Below are 16417 nucleotides of genomic sequence, written 5' to 3' on the forward strand. Positions count from 1 at the left end.
CTCAGCTTTCCCATTGGTAATGTCTTATATAACTGTAGTACATTTTCAAAATGACATTAGGAAATTGACATGGGCACAATATAATTAACTAAACTACAGAACTTAACCAGATTTCACCAAGTTTTGCATGAACTCAGGTTTTTTTGAATGCATATATGTATAATTCTGTGAAATTTAATCACATTGTGATTTCACATAACCACTACTATAATCAAGATACAGAAATATTCTGTCACCACAAAGAAATTCCCTTATGCCTGCCCCTCTGTAGTCACACTCCTCTCCCCTGCGCTCTGCATTCTTTAAACCCTGGAAACTAGTGACCTGTTTTCCTACTATATGGTTTTGTCATTTTGTGAATGTTTTGTAAATTGAATCATATAACATGTAACCTTTGAGATTAGCTCTTTTTACTTAACATGATGACCTGGAGATCCATCCAAGTTGTTGTGTATATCAATAGTTTTTTTTTTTAATTGCTAAGTAGCATTCCATTGTATGGATACATACCAGTTTATTTAACCATTTCCCTGTTGAAGGACATTTGGGTTGTTTCCTACTTTTGACTGTTATTAATAAAGCTGCTGTGAATATTCATATACTTGTTTTTTACACAAATGAAGTTTCTTTTTCTCTCAGACAGTGATTCTCAATCAGGGGTGAGTTTGGCTCCCCGGAGACAGTAGCAACATCTGAAGTAATTTTTGATTGTCACAACTGGGAAGGAATTTTGCTGTTGCCATCAGGGATGCTGCTGAATACCCTGGAATACACAAGAGTAGTCAGTCCCCCACGACAAAGAAGTATTTGGTTCAATTTTAGTAATGCCAAGGTTGAGAAACTGCTCTAGGATAAATGCCCAAGAGTGTGATTGTTGGGTTGTATAGTAAGTATATGTTTATTTTTTAAGAATCTGCCAAACTGTTTTCCAGGGTGGTTGTACTATTTTGCATTTCTACTGGCAATATATGAGGGATCCAGTTTCTTCACATCCTTGTCAGCTTTTCTTATTGTCAGTATTTTTTATTTTAGCCATCCTAATAAGTATATAGGGATATCTCATTGTTGTTCTAATCTGCAATTCTCTAAATGACTAATGAGGATGAACATTTTTTCTTGTGTTTGTCTTCTATATATTATCTTTGGTGAAGTGTGTGTTTAAGTTTTGCTATTTTCTAACTGCACTTTTTTTTTACTGTTGAATTTAGAGAGTTTTAATCTATTCTGTATAAAAGTTTTTTGTTGGATATGAGCTCTTATACAAAGTTATGTTTTCTTATATTCAGTGTTACTATTATAATTTGTTTTCATGCTCAAAATGGCACTGATTTACTGACCAGTGGCAGCTCCTTCAAGCTGGTTTCTGTATCCTTTTGACATGTTCTTGTCATCTTTTGTGCATGTCTTTGCCTTCTGGCACAACAAGATACTTCAGGCTCATAGCTTTTTCCTCCCCAGCTCTGAAATTGGCCATTTTTCCAAGGAACCTGCTTTCTTTTAGAGGAAAGTGATATTTATTTTATTATTTTTTTTGTGGATGTCAATAGATAACATCTATTTATTTTTTTTTTATTTTTGCTTTATAACAAATTTAATCAGTTATACATATACATATGTTCCCATATCCCCTCCCTTTTGCGTCTCCCTCCCACCTCCCTATCCCACCCCTCCAGGCGGTCACAAAGCACCTAGCTGATCTCCCTGTGCTATGCGGCTGCTTCCCACTAGCTATCTACCTTACGTTTGGTAGTGTATATATGTCCATGCTGCTCTTTCACTTTGTCACAGCTTACCCTTCCCCCTCCCCATATCCTCAAGTCCATTCTCTAGTAGGTCTGTGTCTTTATTCCTGTCTTACCCCTATGTTCTTCATGACATTTTTTTTTCTTAAATTCCATATATATGTGTCAGCATACAGTATTTGTCTTTCTCTTTCTGACTTACTTCACTCTGTATGACAGACTCTAGGTCCATCCACCTCATTACAAATAGCTCAATTTCATTTCCTTTTATGCCTGAGTAATATTCCATTGTATATATGTGCCACATCTTCTTTACCCATTCATCCGATGCTGGACACCTAGGTTGTTTCCATCTCCGGGCTATTGTAAATAGGGCTGCTATGAACATTTTGGTACATGTCTCTTTTTGAATTATGGTTTTCTCAGGGTATATGCCCAGTAGTGGGATTGCTGGGTCATATGGTAGTTCTATTTGTAGTTTTTTAAGGAACCTCCATACCGTTCTTCATAGTGGCTGTACCAATTCACATTCCCACCAGCGGTGCAAGAGTGTTCCCTTTTTTCCACACCCTCTCCAGCACTTATTGTTTCTAGATTTTTTGATGATGGCCATTCTGACTGGTGTGAGATGATATCTCATTGTACTTTTGATTTGCATTTCTCTAATGATTAATGATGTTGAGCATCCTTTCATGTGTTTGTTGGCAGTCTGTATATCTTCTGTGGAGAAATGTCTATTTAGGTCTTCTGCCCATTTTTGGATTGCGTTGTTTGTTTTTTTTGTTATTGAGCTGCATGAGCTGCTTATAAATTTTGGAGATTAATCCTTTGTCAGTTGCTTCATTTGCAAATATTTTCTCCCATTCTGAGGGTTGTCTTTTGGTCTTGTTTATGGTTTCCTTTGCTGTGCAAAAGCTTTTAAGTGTCATTAGGTCCCATGTGTTTATTTTTGTCTTTATTTCCATTTCTCTAGAAGGTGGGTCAAAAAGGATCTTGCTGTGATTTATGTCATAGAGTGTTCTGCCTATGTTTTCCTCTAAGAGTTTGATAGTGTCTGGCCTTACATTTAGGTCTTTAATCCATTTTGAGCTTATTTTTGTGTAAGGTGTTAGGGAGTGATCTAATCTCATACTTTTACATGTCCCTGTCCAGTTTTCCCAGCACCACTTATTGAAGAGACTGTCCTTTCTCCACTGTACATTCCTGCCTCCTTTATCAAAGATAAGGTGACCATATGTCCGTGGGTTTATCTCTGGGCTTTCTATCCTGTTCCATTGATCTATCTTTCTGTTTTTGTGCCAGTACCATACTGTCTTGATTACTGTAGCTTTGTAGTATAGTCTGAAGTCAGGGAGCCTGACTCCTCCAGCTCCATTTTTCGTTCTCAAGATTGCTTTGGCTATTCGGGGTCTTTTGTGTTTCCATACAAATTGTGAAATTTTTTGTTCTAGTTCTGTGAAAAATGCCAGTGGTAGTTTGATAGGGATTGCATTGAATCTGTAGATTGCTTTGGGTAGTAGAGTCATTTTCACAATGTTGATTCTTCCAATCCAAGAACATGGTACATCTCTCCATCTATTTGTATCATCTTTAATTTCTTTCATCAGTGTCTTATAATTTTCTGCATACAGGTCTTTTGTCTCCTTAGGTAGGTTTATTCCTAGATATTTTATTCTTTTTGTTGCAGTGGTAAATGGGAGTGTTTCCTTGATTTCACTTTCAGATTTTTCAACATTAGTATATAGGAATGCCAGCGATTTCTGTGCATTAATTTTGTATCCTGCAACTTTACCAAATTCATTGATTAGCTCTAGTAGTTTTCTGGTAGCATCTTTAGGATTCTCTATGTATAGTATCATGTCATCTGCAAACAGTGACAGCTTTACTTCTTCTTTTCCGATTTGGATTCCTTTTATTTCCTTTTCTTCTCTGATTGCTGTGGCTAAAACTTCCAAAACTATGTTGAGTAAGAGTGGTGAGAGTGGGCAACCTTGTCTTGTTCCTGATCTTAGTGGAAATGGTTTCAGTTTTTCACCATTGAGGACGATGCTGGCTGTGGGTTTGTCATATATGGCCTTGATTATGTTGAGGAAAGTTCCCTCTATGCCTACTTTCTGCAGGGTTTTTATCATAAATGGGTGTTGAGTTTTGTCGAAAGCTTTCTCTGCATCTATTGAGATAATCATATGGTTTTTCTCCTTCAATTTGTTAATATGGTGTATCACGTTGATTGATTTGCGTATATTGAAGAATCCTTGCATTCCTGGAATAAACCCCACTTGATCACGGTGTATGATCCTTTTAATGTGCTGTTGGATTCTGTTTGCTAGTATTTTGTTGAGGATTTTTGCATCTATGTTCATCAGTGATATTGGCCTGTAGTTTTCTTTCTTTGTGACATCCTTGCCTGGTTTTGGTATCAAGGTGATGGTGGCCTCATAGAATGAGTTTGGGCGTGTTCCTCCCTCTGCTATATTTTGGAAGAGTTTGAGAAGGATAGGTGTTAGCTCTTCTCTAAATGTTTGATAGAATTCGCCTGTGAAGCCATCTGGTCCTGGGCTTTTGTTTGTTGGAAGATTTTTAATCACAGTTTTAATTTCAGTGCTTGTGATTGGTCTGTTCATATTTTCTATTTCTTCCTGATTCAGTCTTGGCAGGTTGTGCATTTCTAAGAGTTTGTCCGTTTCTTCCAGGTTGTCCATTTTATTGGAATAGAGTTGCTTGTAGTAATCTCTCATGATCTTTTGTATTTCTGCAGTGTCAGTTGTTACTTCTCCTTTTTCATTTCTAATTCTATTGATTTGAGTCTTCTCCCCTTTTTTTTTGATGAGTCTGGCTAATGGTTTATCAATTTTGTTTATCTTCTCAAAGAACCAGCTTTTAGTTTTATTGATCTTTGCTATCGTTTCCTTCATTTCTTTTTCATTTATTTCTGATCTGATCTTTATGATTTCTTTCCTTCTGCTAACTTTGGGGTTTTTTTGTTCTTCTCTAATTGCTTTAGGTGCAGTGTCAGTTTGTTTACTCGAGATGTTTTCTGTTTCTTAGGGTAGGATTGTATTGCTATAAACTTCCCCCTTAGAACTGCTTTTGCTGCGTCCCATAGGTTTTGGGTTGTCGTGTCTCCATTGTCATTTGTTTCTAGGTATTTTCTTATTTCCTCTTTGATGTCTTCAGTGATCACTTCGTTATTGAGTAATGTATTGTTTAGCCTCCATGTGTTTGTATTTTTTACAGATCTTTTCCTGTAATTGATGTCTAGTCTCATAGCATTGTGGTCGGAAAAGATACTTGATATAATTTCAATTTTCTTGAATTTACCAAGGCTTGATTTGTGACCCAAGATATGATCTATCCTGGAGAATGTTCCATGAGCACTTGAGAAAAATGTGTATTCTGTTGTTTTTGGATGGAATGTCCTATAAATATCAATTAAGTCCATCTTGTTTAATGTATCATTTAAAGCTTGTGTTTCCTTATTTATTTTCATTTTGGATGATCTGTCCATTGGTGAAAGTGGGGTGTTGAAGTCCCCTACTATGAGTGTGTTACTGTCGATTTCCCCTTTTATGGCTGTTAGTATTTGCCTTATGTACTGAGGTGCTCCTATGTTGTGTGCATAAATATTTACAATTGTTATATCTTCTTTTTGGATCGATCCCTTGATCGTTATGTAGTGTCCTTCTTTGTCTCTTCTAATAGTCTTTATTTTAAAGTCTATTTTGTCTGATATAAGAATTGCTACTCCAGCTTTCTTTTGATTTTCATTTGCATGGAATATCTTTTTCCATCCCCTTACTTTCAATCTATATGTGTCTCTAGGTCTGAAGTGGGTCTCTTGTAGACAGCATATATATGGGTCTTGTTTTTGTATCCATTCAGCCAATCTGTGTCTTGTGGTGGGAGCATTTAGTCCATTTACATTTAAGGTAATTATCGATATGTATGTTCCTATTCCCATTTTCTTAATTGTTTTGGGTTCGTTATTGTAGGTATTTTCCTTCTGTTGTGTTTCTTGCCTAGAGAAGTTCCTTTAGCATTTGTTGTAAAGCTGGTTTGGTGGTGCTGAACTCTCTCAGCTTTTGCTTGTCTGTAAACGTTTTAATTTCTCCATCAAATCTGAATGAGATCCTTGCTGGGTAGAGTAATCTTGGTTGCAGGTTTTTCTCCTTCATCACTTTAATTATGTCCTGCCACTCCCTTCTGGCTTGTAGAGTTTCTGCTGAGAGATCAGCTGTTATCCTGATGGGGATTCCCTTGTGTGTTATTTGTTGTTTTTCCCTTGCTGCTTTTAATATGATTTCTTTATGTTTAATTTTTGACAGTTTGATTAATATGTGTCTTGGCGTATTTATCCTTGGATTTATTCTGTATGGGACTCTCTGTGCCTCCTGGACTTGATTTACTATTTCCTTTCCCATATTAGGGAAGTTTTCAACTATAATCTCTTCAAATATTTTCTCAGTCCCTTTCTTTTTCTCTTCTTCTTCTGGAACCCCTATAATTCGAATGTTGGTGCGTTTAATGTTGTCCCAGAGGTCTCTGAGACTGTCCTCTGTTCTTTTCATTCTTTTTTCTTTATTTTGCTCTGCAGCAGTTATTTCCACTATTTTATCTTCCACCTCCCTTATCCGTTCTTCTGCCTCAGTTATTCTGCTATTGATCCCATCTAGAGTATTTTTCATTTCATTCATTGTGTTTTCAATTGATGTTTGATTCATCTTTAGTTCTTCTAGGTCCTTGTTAACTGTTTCTTGCATTTTGTCTATTCTATTTCCAAGATTTTGGATCTTGGAAATAGAATCTTGGATCATCTTTACCATCATTATTCTGAATTCTTTTTCAGGTAGACTGCCTATTACCTCTTCATTTGTTAGGTCTGGTAGGTTTTTATCTTGCTCCTTCACCTGCTGTGTGTTTTTCTGTCTTCTCATTTTGCTTATCTTACTGTTTTTGGGGTCTCCTTTTCGCAGGCTGCAGGTTCGTAGTTCCCGTTGTTTTTGGTGTCTGTCCCCAGTGGGTAACGTCGTTTCAGTAGGTTGTGTAGGCTTCCTGGTGGGGGGGGACTAGTGCCTGTGTTCTGGTGGTTGAGGCTCGATCTTGTCTTTCTGGTGGACAGGTCTACGTCTGGTGGTGTGTTTTGGGGTTCCTGTGGCCTTATTATGTTTTTAGGCAGCTTCTCTGCTAATGGTTGGGGTTGTGTTCCTGTCTTGCTAGTTGCTTGGCATAGGGTGACCAGCACTGTAGCTTGCTGGTCGTTGACTGAAGCTGGGTGTTGGTGTTGAGATGGAGATCTCTGGGAGATTTTCGCCACTTAATATTATGTGGAGCTGGGAGGTCTCTTGTGATCCCGTGTCCTGAAGTTGGCTCTCCCACTTCAGAGGCACAGCACTGACTCCTGGCTGCAGCGCCAAGAGCCTTTCATCTACCCGGCTCAGAATAAAACGGAGAAAAAGTAGAAAGAAAGAATTAGTCGAAGAAAGAAAGAGAGAGAGAAAGGAAGAAGGAAAGAAAGAAAGGAAGGAGGAAAGAAAGGAGGGAGGGAGGAAGGATGGAAAGAAAGAAAGAAGGGAGGGAGGGAGGAAGGAAAAAAGTGAAAGGATGAAGGGAGGGAGGAAGGAAAGAAAGGAGGGAGGGAAGAAGGAAAGAAAAAGGAAGAAAGAAAAAAGGAAAGAAGGAAAGAAAGACAGGAGGGAGGGAGGGAGGAAGGAAAGAAAGAGAAAGAAAGAAAGGAGGGGCTGAGGGAGGGAGGGAGGAAGGGAAGGTAGGAGAAAAAGAAAGAAGATAAAGTAAAATAGAATAAAGTATAAAATATAGTAGCGTTATTAAAATAAAAAAGTAAGTATTGAAAAAAAACCAGATAGACAGAACCCTGGGACCTATGGTGGAAGCAAAGCTATACAGAGAAAATCTCACACAGAAGCATACACATACACATTCACAAAAAGAGAACGGGGAAAAAAATCGAAAATCTTGCTCTCAAAGTCCACCTCTTCAATTTGGGATAATTCGTTGTAAAAAGAGGAAAAAGGGGAAAAAGTCTGAAATCTTGTCCTCAAAGTCCACCTCCTCAATTTGGGATAATTCGCTGTGCACTCCACAGACGCAGGGCACATCAAGCGGACCGTGGAGCTTTAATCCGCTGCCTCCGAGGCTGCACAGAGAGATTTCCCTGTCTCTTCTCTGCTGTCACAGCTCCCGGGTCTCAGCCTTGGACCTGGCCCCACCTCTGCGCGTAGGTCGCCGGAGGGCGTCCGTTATTCGCTCAGCCGCTGATTCGGGGGCTCTGGCTCACTCAGGCCGAGGGGAGGGAGGGGCACGCAGTGCGGGGCGGGCCTGCGGCGGCAGAGGCCGGCGTGGCGTTGCACCAGCCCCAGGCGCTCCGTGCACTTTCCCCAGGAAGCCGTCCTTGGGTCCCGGGACCCCGGCAGTGGCGGGCTGCACAGGCTCCCCGGAAGGGGGGGTGGACAGTGACCTTCGCTCGCACACAGATCTTGTGCCAGCGGCAGCAGCAGCCCCAGCGTCCCACGCCCGTCTCCGGAGTCCGCGCCCGTCTCTGGAGCTAATTTATGTATGTATGTATGTATGTGTGTATGTATGTATGTATGTGTGTGTTGGGTCTTCGTTTCTGTGCGAGGGCTTTCTCTAGTTGCAGCAACCAGGGGCCACTCCTCATCTCGGTGCGTGGGCCTCTCACTATCGCGGCCTCTTTTTGCGGAGCACAGGCTCCAGACACACAGGCTCAGTAATTGTGGCTCACGGGGCTAGTTGCTCCGCGGCATGTGGGATCTTCCCAGACCAGGGCTCGAGCCCATGTCCCCTGCATTGGCAGGCAGATTCTCAACCACTGCGCCACCAGGGAAGCCCTGGAGCTTCTTTAAGCAGCGCTCTTAATGCCCTCTCCTCGCGCACCAGGAAACAAAGGGGAAGAAAAAGTCTCTTGCGTCTTCGGCAGCTCCAGACTTTTTCCCCGGACTCCCTCCGGGCTAGCCGTGGTGCACTAACCCCTTCAGGCTCTCTTCCTGCCGCCAGCCCCAGTCCTCTCCCTGCGCTCCGACTGAAACCCGATACCCGAGCCTCAACTCCCAGCCCCGCCCGACCTGGCTGGTGTGTGCCTGAGGGCACCGATCCTCTGTGCCGGAATCTCTCCGCCTGTGCTCTCCTCCGCTACTCCGAAGCTTTCCCCCTCAGCCACCTGCAGTCTCCGCCCGCGAAGGGGCTTCTAGTGTGTGGAAACCTTTCCTCCTTCACGGCTCCCTCCCACTGGTGCAGGTCCCGTCCCTATCCTTTTGTCTCTGTTTATTCTTTTCTCTTCTGCCCTACCCAGGTATGTGGGGGAGTTTCTTGCCTTTTGGGAGGTCTGAGTTCTTCTGTCAGCGTTCAGTAGGTGTTCTGTAGGAGTTGTTCCACGTGTAGATGAATTTCTTTTCTTTTCTTTTCTTTTTTTTTTCTTTTTGTGGTACGAGGGCCTCTCACTGTTGTGGCCTCTCCCGTTGAGGAGCACAGGCTCCGGATGCGCAGGCTCAGCGGCCATGCCTCACGGGCCCAGCCGCTCCGCGGCATGTGGGATCTTCCCGGACGGGGGCACAAACCCGCGTCCCCTGCATCGGCAGGTGGACTCTCAACCACTGTGCCACCAGGGAAGCCCCTAGATGAATTTCTGATGTATCTGTGGGGAGGAAGGTGATCTCCGCCTCTTACTCTTCCGCCATCTTCCTCCGTCCCCCCGTTAGTGGAATTTTTTAAAGTTTGGTCTCTTATCTGGCAACTCTTCTAAAAACTAACTGATATAATAAGTTATCTGCAAATTGTTTTGGATTTTCTGTATCCTTAATTATATCAAATATGGAAAGTGACAGTATTATTTCTTCCTTTCTTATCCTTATATTTCTGATTTCTTTTTCCTGCCTTACTGCTAATTCCATTTAATACTTTTACTAACATGTTGAATAAAAAAGGTAAGAGTTAGCATTCTTATTTTGTTCCTAATCTTACAGTGGACATTTTCCACATTTCACTATAAATAGGATGGTGGCTCTAAAGTTTTTTGTAGTTTCCCTTTGCTATGAGTTTTTAATCATACATAATTATTGAATTTTGTCAAATGTTTTATCTGACTATACTGATATCATATACATTTCTCCTTTATTTTATTGATGTGGTGCATGACATTTATTGATATTTGAATGTTAACTCACCTTGCATTTCTGGAGTAAAACAGCTTGGTAGGAATTCACACATTCACTCACTCACACTCTACATTTGATTGTCTAACATTTTGTTTATGATTTTTGCTTCTGTATACATAAGGGAGATGGGCCTATTTTCTTTTCTCATAATTGTCCTTTTAATTAGTAAATAGTATATAGAGGGTAGAGATTTAAAAGACCTCTTAAAAGGTCTTCTTCTTGTGTGATATAATACAATACAGTATTACTCCATTTTAAAAAAATGACCTTTTTATTTTCAAATAATTTCAAATCTGCAGAAAAGATACAAACATAATAGAGTTCCCTTTACCTCTCTCCCAGTTTTTCCTATTGCTAACATCTTATACTACCATAGTATATTTTTCAAAATTAAAAAGCCAACATTTATACATTACTGTTAACTACACTTAAGACTTTTTTTGGATTTCACCAGTTTTCCCATTAATGACCTTTTTCTGTTCTAGGACCCAATCCAGTATATCACACTCCACTTAGTTAGTTGTCATGTCTCCTTAGTCTTCTCTGGTCTATGACAGTTCCTCATTCCTTCCTTGTTTTTCATGATTTTGACAGTCTTGAGGAATATTGGTCTGATATTCTCAATCTGGATTTGGCTGATGTTTTTCTCATGATTAGACTGGAGTTATAGGTTTTGGCAAAGAATACTGCAGAAGCGAAGTAACCTTCTCATCACATCATTAACAGAGAGTATGTAGTGTCTCCGTGACATCACTGGTGATGTGAAACATCATCACTTGCATACATGGTGTTTGCTAGGTTTCTCCACTGTAAAGTTACTTTTTCTCCTATTTTATACTCTCTTTGGAATTCAGTCATTAAGGCCAGCCCAGGACTAGACTTAAGGGGAAGATTAAGCTTCACCTCCACCTCCTTGGGGAGGAGATGGATGCCGGGGGTGAGGTTACCTACATATGGAATTCTTATGTTGGCAAGATTTGCCTTCTCCCTCCCTCCTATTATTTATTTATTTATACACTCATTTATTTACTCCATTATGTTTTAATATGGATTCTTTATAATCTATATACATAATTACAACCTTAAAAACCTCTGGTTCCCCCACTGACATATAAACTTTTTGAGAAAAGGCTTTGTTTCTTTTTTATTTTTGTACACTCTATGCGTTTAGCATAGTCCCCTAATTTATAGTGGACTTCCAGTAATTATTTTTTAATGGATATCTTTTCACTTCAACTGAAAAGTACCCTTTCCTTATATAATAGCATTCTAAATACAAAATAAAAGTAGATTTTAAAATAAGTAAAAGTAAACTCATGCATGATCACACTGTAATAAGTATGTAAAAAAGCAAAGGGTACTGCAGAAATAACTTAACCATTTGAGTTGGCTGTGTCTCCAAAAAATATTGAAGCCACGTTTGGAAAGAAATTACAGTATTTGATAAGCCAAGGATATGACCTGCTGTGTGCTTTCTCTTTTTTGTTCAGATCACCAAAGGAGATTAAGACCCCGTTTTCTCCCTTCTCTGGAAAATTATCATCTGATGCAGTCACTCAGATAACAACAGAAAGTCCAGGAAAAGCCATGTTTTCATCTGAGATTTTTGTTAATGCTGAAGATCGTGGACATGATATTCCAGAGCTCAGTACACGGAGGTTGGGCAAAGTTCCTGTTAAGTTTGCTTCATCATCTTCAGTCCAACAGATTACTGTTCCTCATGGCACAGATGGTAAGAGAATTTTAGGTCATATTACCAACTTTTGTATGTAATTAACTAAGAAATTTCTTGATTGGGTCTTTCTAGTTAGAAAACCTAATTTTAATTTTAAGCATTAGGTTGTACATGATTATATCATCTTTTATTTACATAACTATGAAGAGAATATATTATGTTTTTACTTCAATTTCTAGTGAAGTCAACAACCTATGTGAAACTCATGCTACTTGTGGTTGACGTATTTTCAACTCATAGTACTTGTCATAAGAATGCAAGTAGTTCATGAAAACATAAAAACTATAGAGGTTCAATTTTAGGGAGGTAGATAATTATTTGGCATTTTTTTTTTTACTATTGTTTTGCATGATACAATGAACAGATAGTAAACACAATAACAGTCTATTTCTTGCTCAAGAAATGTTGACCAGGGACCCAGGTTGACTGTGACCCTGCTTTCTTTAAAACATGGAACCTTGGATTCATCATCATAGTCAACTGGAAGCGACGAGAAGCATGGAGGAGCACATGTTGGGAGGCTTTTATGGGCTAGCCCTAGTTGTGGCCCACATCACTTTCCACTGACTAGGAATAGTTTAGTTGTGCTTTCCAGGATGAAGAAGAAATGAGTTTTGGTGAACAGCTAGCAATCTCTACCATAAGGTCTACATTTAGAGTGTTCACATGCTATCATGACAGTGATATTTTTATAGTGCTTATACTATACAACATTCAAAATTATAGCAAGTTATTTTCTTTTTCAGACCAGTAACTGGAAAGTTAAGTTCCCATTCTACCTCCAAATGAGGGTGGGAACTTTAAATTACTAATTTTAAAGTATTCTGTAGTTTGTACAAATCTATTTAAAATATATTTTAAGCTTTCCTACTTAAGCAAAAAGTTTATCTGTCTGTAGGTATAAATGGACTATGTCTAAATGTATGAAGAAAATTGCTTAGTTCCACATTTAAATTGCACTGAATTTAATTTGAATAAATACATTTATATGTTGAAATGGTTATAGTTCTTTTCTTTTTTTTAAATTTTATTTATTTTATTTTTGGCTGTGTTGGGTCTTCATCGCTGCGCACAGCCTTTCTCTAGTTGCGGCGAGCGGGGGCTACTCTTCATTGCGGTGCACGGGCTTCTCATTACGGTGGCTTCTCTTGTGGCAGAGCACGGGCTCTAGGCGCGTGGGCTTCAGTAGTTGTGGTGCATGGGCTCAGTAGTTGTGGCTCGCGGGCTCTAGAGCGCAGGCTCAGTAGTCATGGTACATGAGCTTAGTTGGTCCGCGGCATGTGGGATCTTCCTGGACCAGGGCTGGAACCCGTGTCCCCTGATTTGGCAGGCGGATTCTTAACCACTGCACTATCAGGGAAGCCCGAGATGGTTATATTTCTTATACATTTTTATTGTGAAATAAAATTATGCCCCCCAAATGTAGAGTCTAATAAATATCACAGAGAACACCTTTAATGTGTCAGTTACCTATTGCCACCGTGATACTGTATAAGAACCTCGAAAATCTCAGTGCTTTATAGCAACAGACATTTGCTTTCCTTACTCATGGGCTTATGAGTCAGTTGGAGTTTGGCATCAGGATGCAGAAATGGTTTGGGTCTGTTCCACATGCTTGTACTGAAACCCAGGCTACTCTGGGCTATGTTGTTTTCATGTTGGTAGCAGAGCACAGGAGAGGAAATCCAACTGTGAAAGTGTATTTTATACCTCTTCTGACAGCAAATGGATCAGTCTATATAGAGGCCACAGTTCATGTTTTTATCTTTACATATAGGTACTTGGTAGAAAGGACTCCTTTAAAAGATAAATATTATTTGGTTTACTAATAAAATATTATTTTTAACTCTGTGGATTCAGAAGTAAAATTTTAAAAAATATTTTAAAAGTATACAGAATAGTATGTTTAATTTATGACTATGTGTTGTCCATTGCTCTGAATTAACAAATTAAGAGTAATATGTTATATGTTTATATTTAGTTCCATTTTCAAGTTTTTTGAAGAAATAAATTTTATGGTTGGACTTTTCTTCTTTACCCTTCTCCAGTCCTTTCTTTCCCTCCCAGGAACAACCATTATTTGCTGAATAGTCGCTTCTTCCCCCAGAGTAGGCAGTCCAAAGTAACTTTAAGACTTCTGCATTCAAACATGAAGTTGTTGAGAATTTCAAAAAGCCACTTATCTTGTCTCTGAATTCTCCATCTCCACATGGTAGCCATTCTTGCTCTGGGTCCATTGTAATTCTGCCCAATTGTTGTTGTTCATTTTCTGCAAACTTTGAACTAAATGGTAAATTTAACCATCACTACCAAGCTTTATATACACTGGTGGAGGAAGAAAACTAATATATCAATATTCTAACAATAATGACTACAGCAATGTCCAAGTAGAAGTAGAGGCTACAGCCTATTTTTTCTGTTATTTAAATTCTTCCCTCCTCTATACATTTCTTCATTCTCCTTGAACTCAGCCAGGTTCTCATTGGCTGGGGTTTTACCTGATAGGTTGGTACAAGTATTCCTAAGTAGTCTAAGACTTTGCTAGCCCTGCATAGGTTTAAGGTAATTTTTTGTTAATTTCTATGACCAGGCTTGGTAAAGTGGTCCCCTAGGTGTAAGCCATACTCCTATTGACTTTCTTTTTTTAAGGTAACCTTATTTCTCCCTGATAGTTAAGGTCAATTGTAGTTTTAGTCAACACTATGGCATCCTATTCCCTGTATTGTTTCAGTGACATGAAGAATGTAAAATGGCTAGATGGCTCCTGTCTCCTGGTAGAAGTGCCCCTCCCTTATTTCTAAGATCTTCCATCAAACAAAGCAGAATCACAGAGATAGAAAGCAAAAGATTTTAAAGGCTTCTGCCTTTGTTCCTAAATACATGCATTCTGTCTGTGGGATAGGCAAGTACCATATATGGTTCTGAGCACATGCCATATTCTGTAAGCTAGGATTTCGACCTCAGAAAGTGATGCCTCCCAGCTTGTGCCATAACAGTTATCAGTAAATTGTTCACTCACTTTTTTTTTTGAGTTTACCATAGTTATGGGTGATCAGGCTTGTGATGAGAACAGTGACTCCCTTTAAGCATCAGCCTTTTGTCTCATTTCCTTCACTATGAAGTCAGTTCCTTGGTTGGAAGCAGGGTACTAATAATATGGATTCCATGTCAAATCATCAGAATGATGGAGTGGTCAAGGATGGTAGCACAATTCTAAGTAATGTAAAAGTTGTTATTGTGTCCAGAATGAAGGAGATCTCATTCTTTTCTGGGACTATCAGACTCTGTCTAGAGTATTCTGATTTTTATAAACTAGACATGGGCAACTAGGAGTCCACCTCTTAGTGGTAATTACAGGATGCAAGAGAAGACCATGGTCTATAAGGATAAACTGAAGAAGCTGTTGTGTTTAATCAGGAGAAGTGGTAGCTATCTACAAAATTCTATTTGAATGAGCAGTACAACCCCATAAATACTCAGGAGTAACCTAAACAAGAATTTTATAAGACTCATGTGATGGAAATACTAATCCTTTGTGTAGGCATAGAAAAGGACAGTAGACTAAAAGAAGGGATGGGATATTTCTGAATGGGAAAATTGAATATTGTAAAGATGTCATTTATTCCCAAATGAATTTAAACTCTAACGTAATTCTACTAAAAAATTCTAATGGAATTGTTCTTTTGAACTTGTTTAATTGATCTTAAGTTTTTTCAGGAAGAATAATAAAGAAAATACTGGAAAAGAAGAGTAATGGGGAGGATAAAGTTTAGCAGCAGCCAGTGGAGTGTTTTAATGGGATGCCTGGAAGTTGCAGACATTATTCTCACCCTTGACCTATGGGCCAAGACTTAGTCATATGTCCATACATATCTGCAAGGGAGATTGGGAAATACAGTGTACAGATGAGCAGTATGTACCCAGCTAAATATCAAAATGCTGTTACAGAGAGAGAGTTTCTACCATATCATGAAAGAAAAACAAGTATATAGAAAAAGATTTCAGGGACTTCCCTGGTGGCACAGTGGTTAAGAATCCGCCTGCCAATGCAGGGGACACGGGCTCGAGCCCTGGTCCAGGAAAATCCCACATGCCTCGGACCAACTAAGCCCGTGTGCCACAACTACTGAGCCTGTGCTCTAGAGCCCGCAAGCCACAACTACTGAGCCCATGCTCCACAACTACTGAAGCCTACGTGCCTAGAGCCTGTGCTCCACAACAAGAGAATCCACTGCAATGATAAGAGTGAGAAGCTCGTGCACCACAACGAAGAGTAGGCCCCCTCTCCACAACTAGAGAAAGTCCACGTCCAGCAATGAAGACCCAATGAAGCAAAAAAAAAAAAAAGAAGAAAAAGATTTCATCTTCTATAATAATCAAATTGCTACCATGTCACAGACATTTTAGAAAGAATTTTAGCAGTTAGTATTTAAAAAAAAGAAACTTTATAAATGACATAATTTTTCACTCAAATCAGAAAATTTATGTGAGATGGGGCAGCAGGGGAGAATGGGTATGCTATAAACAGGAAGTCTTTATTTACAGAATTCTTTATTATTGAAAATTTAATTCAGCCTAAATTTTTAACATTATGAGAAGGGTTAAATGCACTTTATCTGTAGTATAATGATAAAAAATGTGAAGATAGGAAATAAAATGAATCTTTTATTAATGTAAAGTAGAAAAACTGAATTCCAAATTATACATACTATACACAACTATGTAAACAAATAAGAAATACAGAGGAAAGA

At 39.1% G+C, this 16417-nt stretch overlaps 1 protein-coding gene across 10 annotated transcripts in view; it reads left to right on the plus strand.

The window, feature by feature from the left end:
- Nucleotides 1-16417, plus strand: part of ALMS1 (ALMS1 centrosome and basal body associated protein) — a 249532-nt gene that overhangs the window by 139933 nt on the left and 93182 nt on the right. For all 10 annotated transcript variants that reach the window (XR_014295936.1, XR_014295937.1, XM_082642966.1 and 7 more), the window contains one exon: nt 11422-11663. Coding sequence is in view for 8 of the 10 variants with exons in the window: in XM_082642966.1 (XP_082499092.1) it covers nt 11422-11663 (242 nt within the window). In the remaining 2 variants the exon portion in view is untranslated. The remainder of the gene's footprint in view (nt 1-11421; nt 11664-16417) is intronic.

This window comes from Mesoplodon mirus (genome assembly GCF_964341445.2).
Source record: "Mesoplodon mirus genome assembly, chromosome: 14".
Lineage (NCBI taxonomy): Eukaryota > Metazoa > Chordata > Mammalia > Artiodactyla > Ziphiidae > Mesoplodon > Mesoplodon mirus.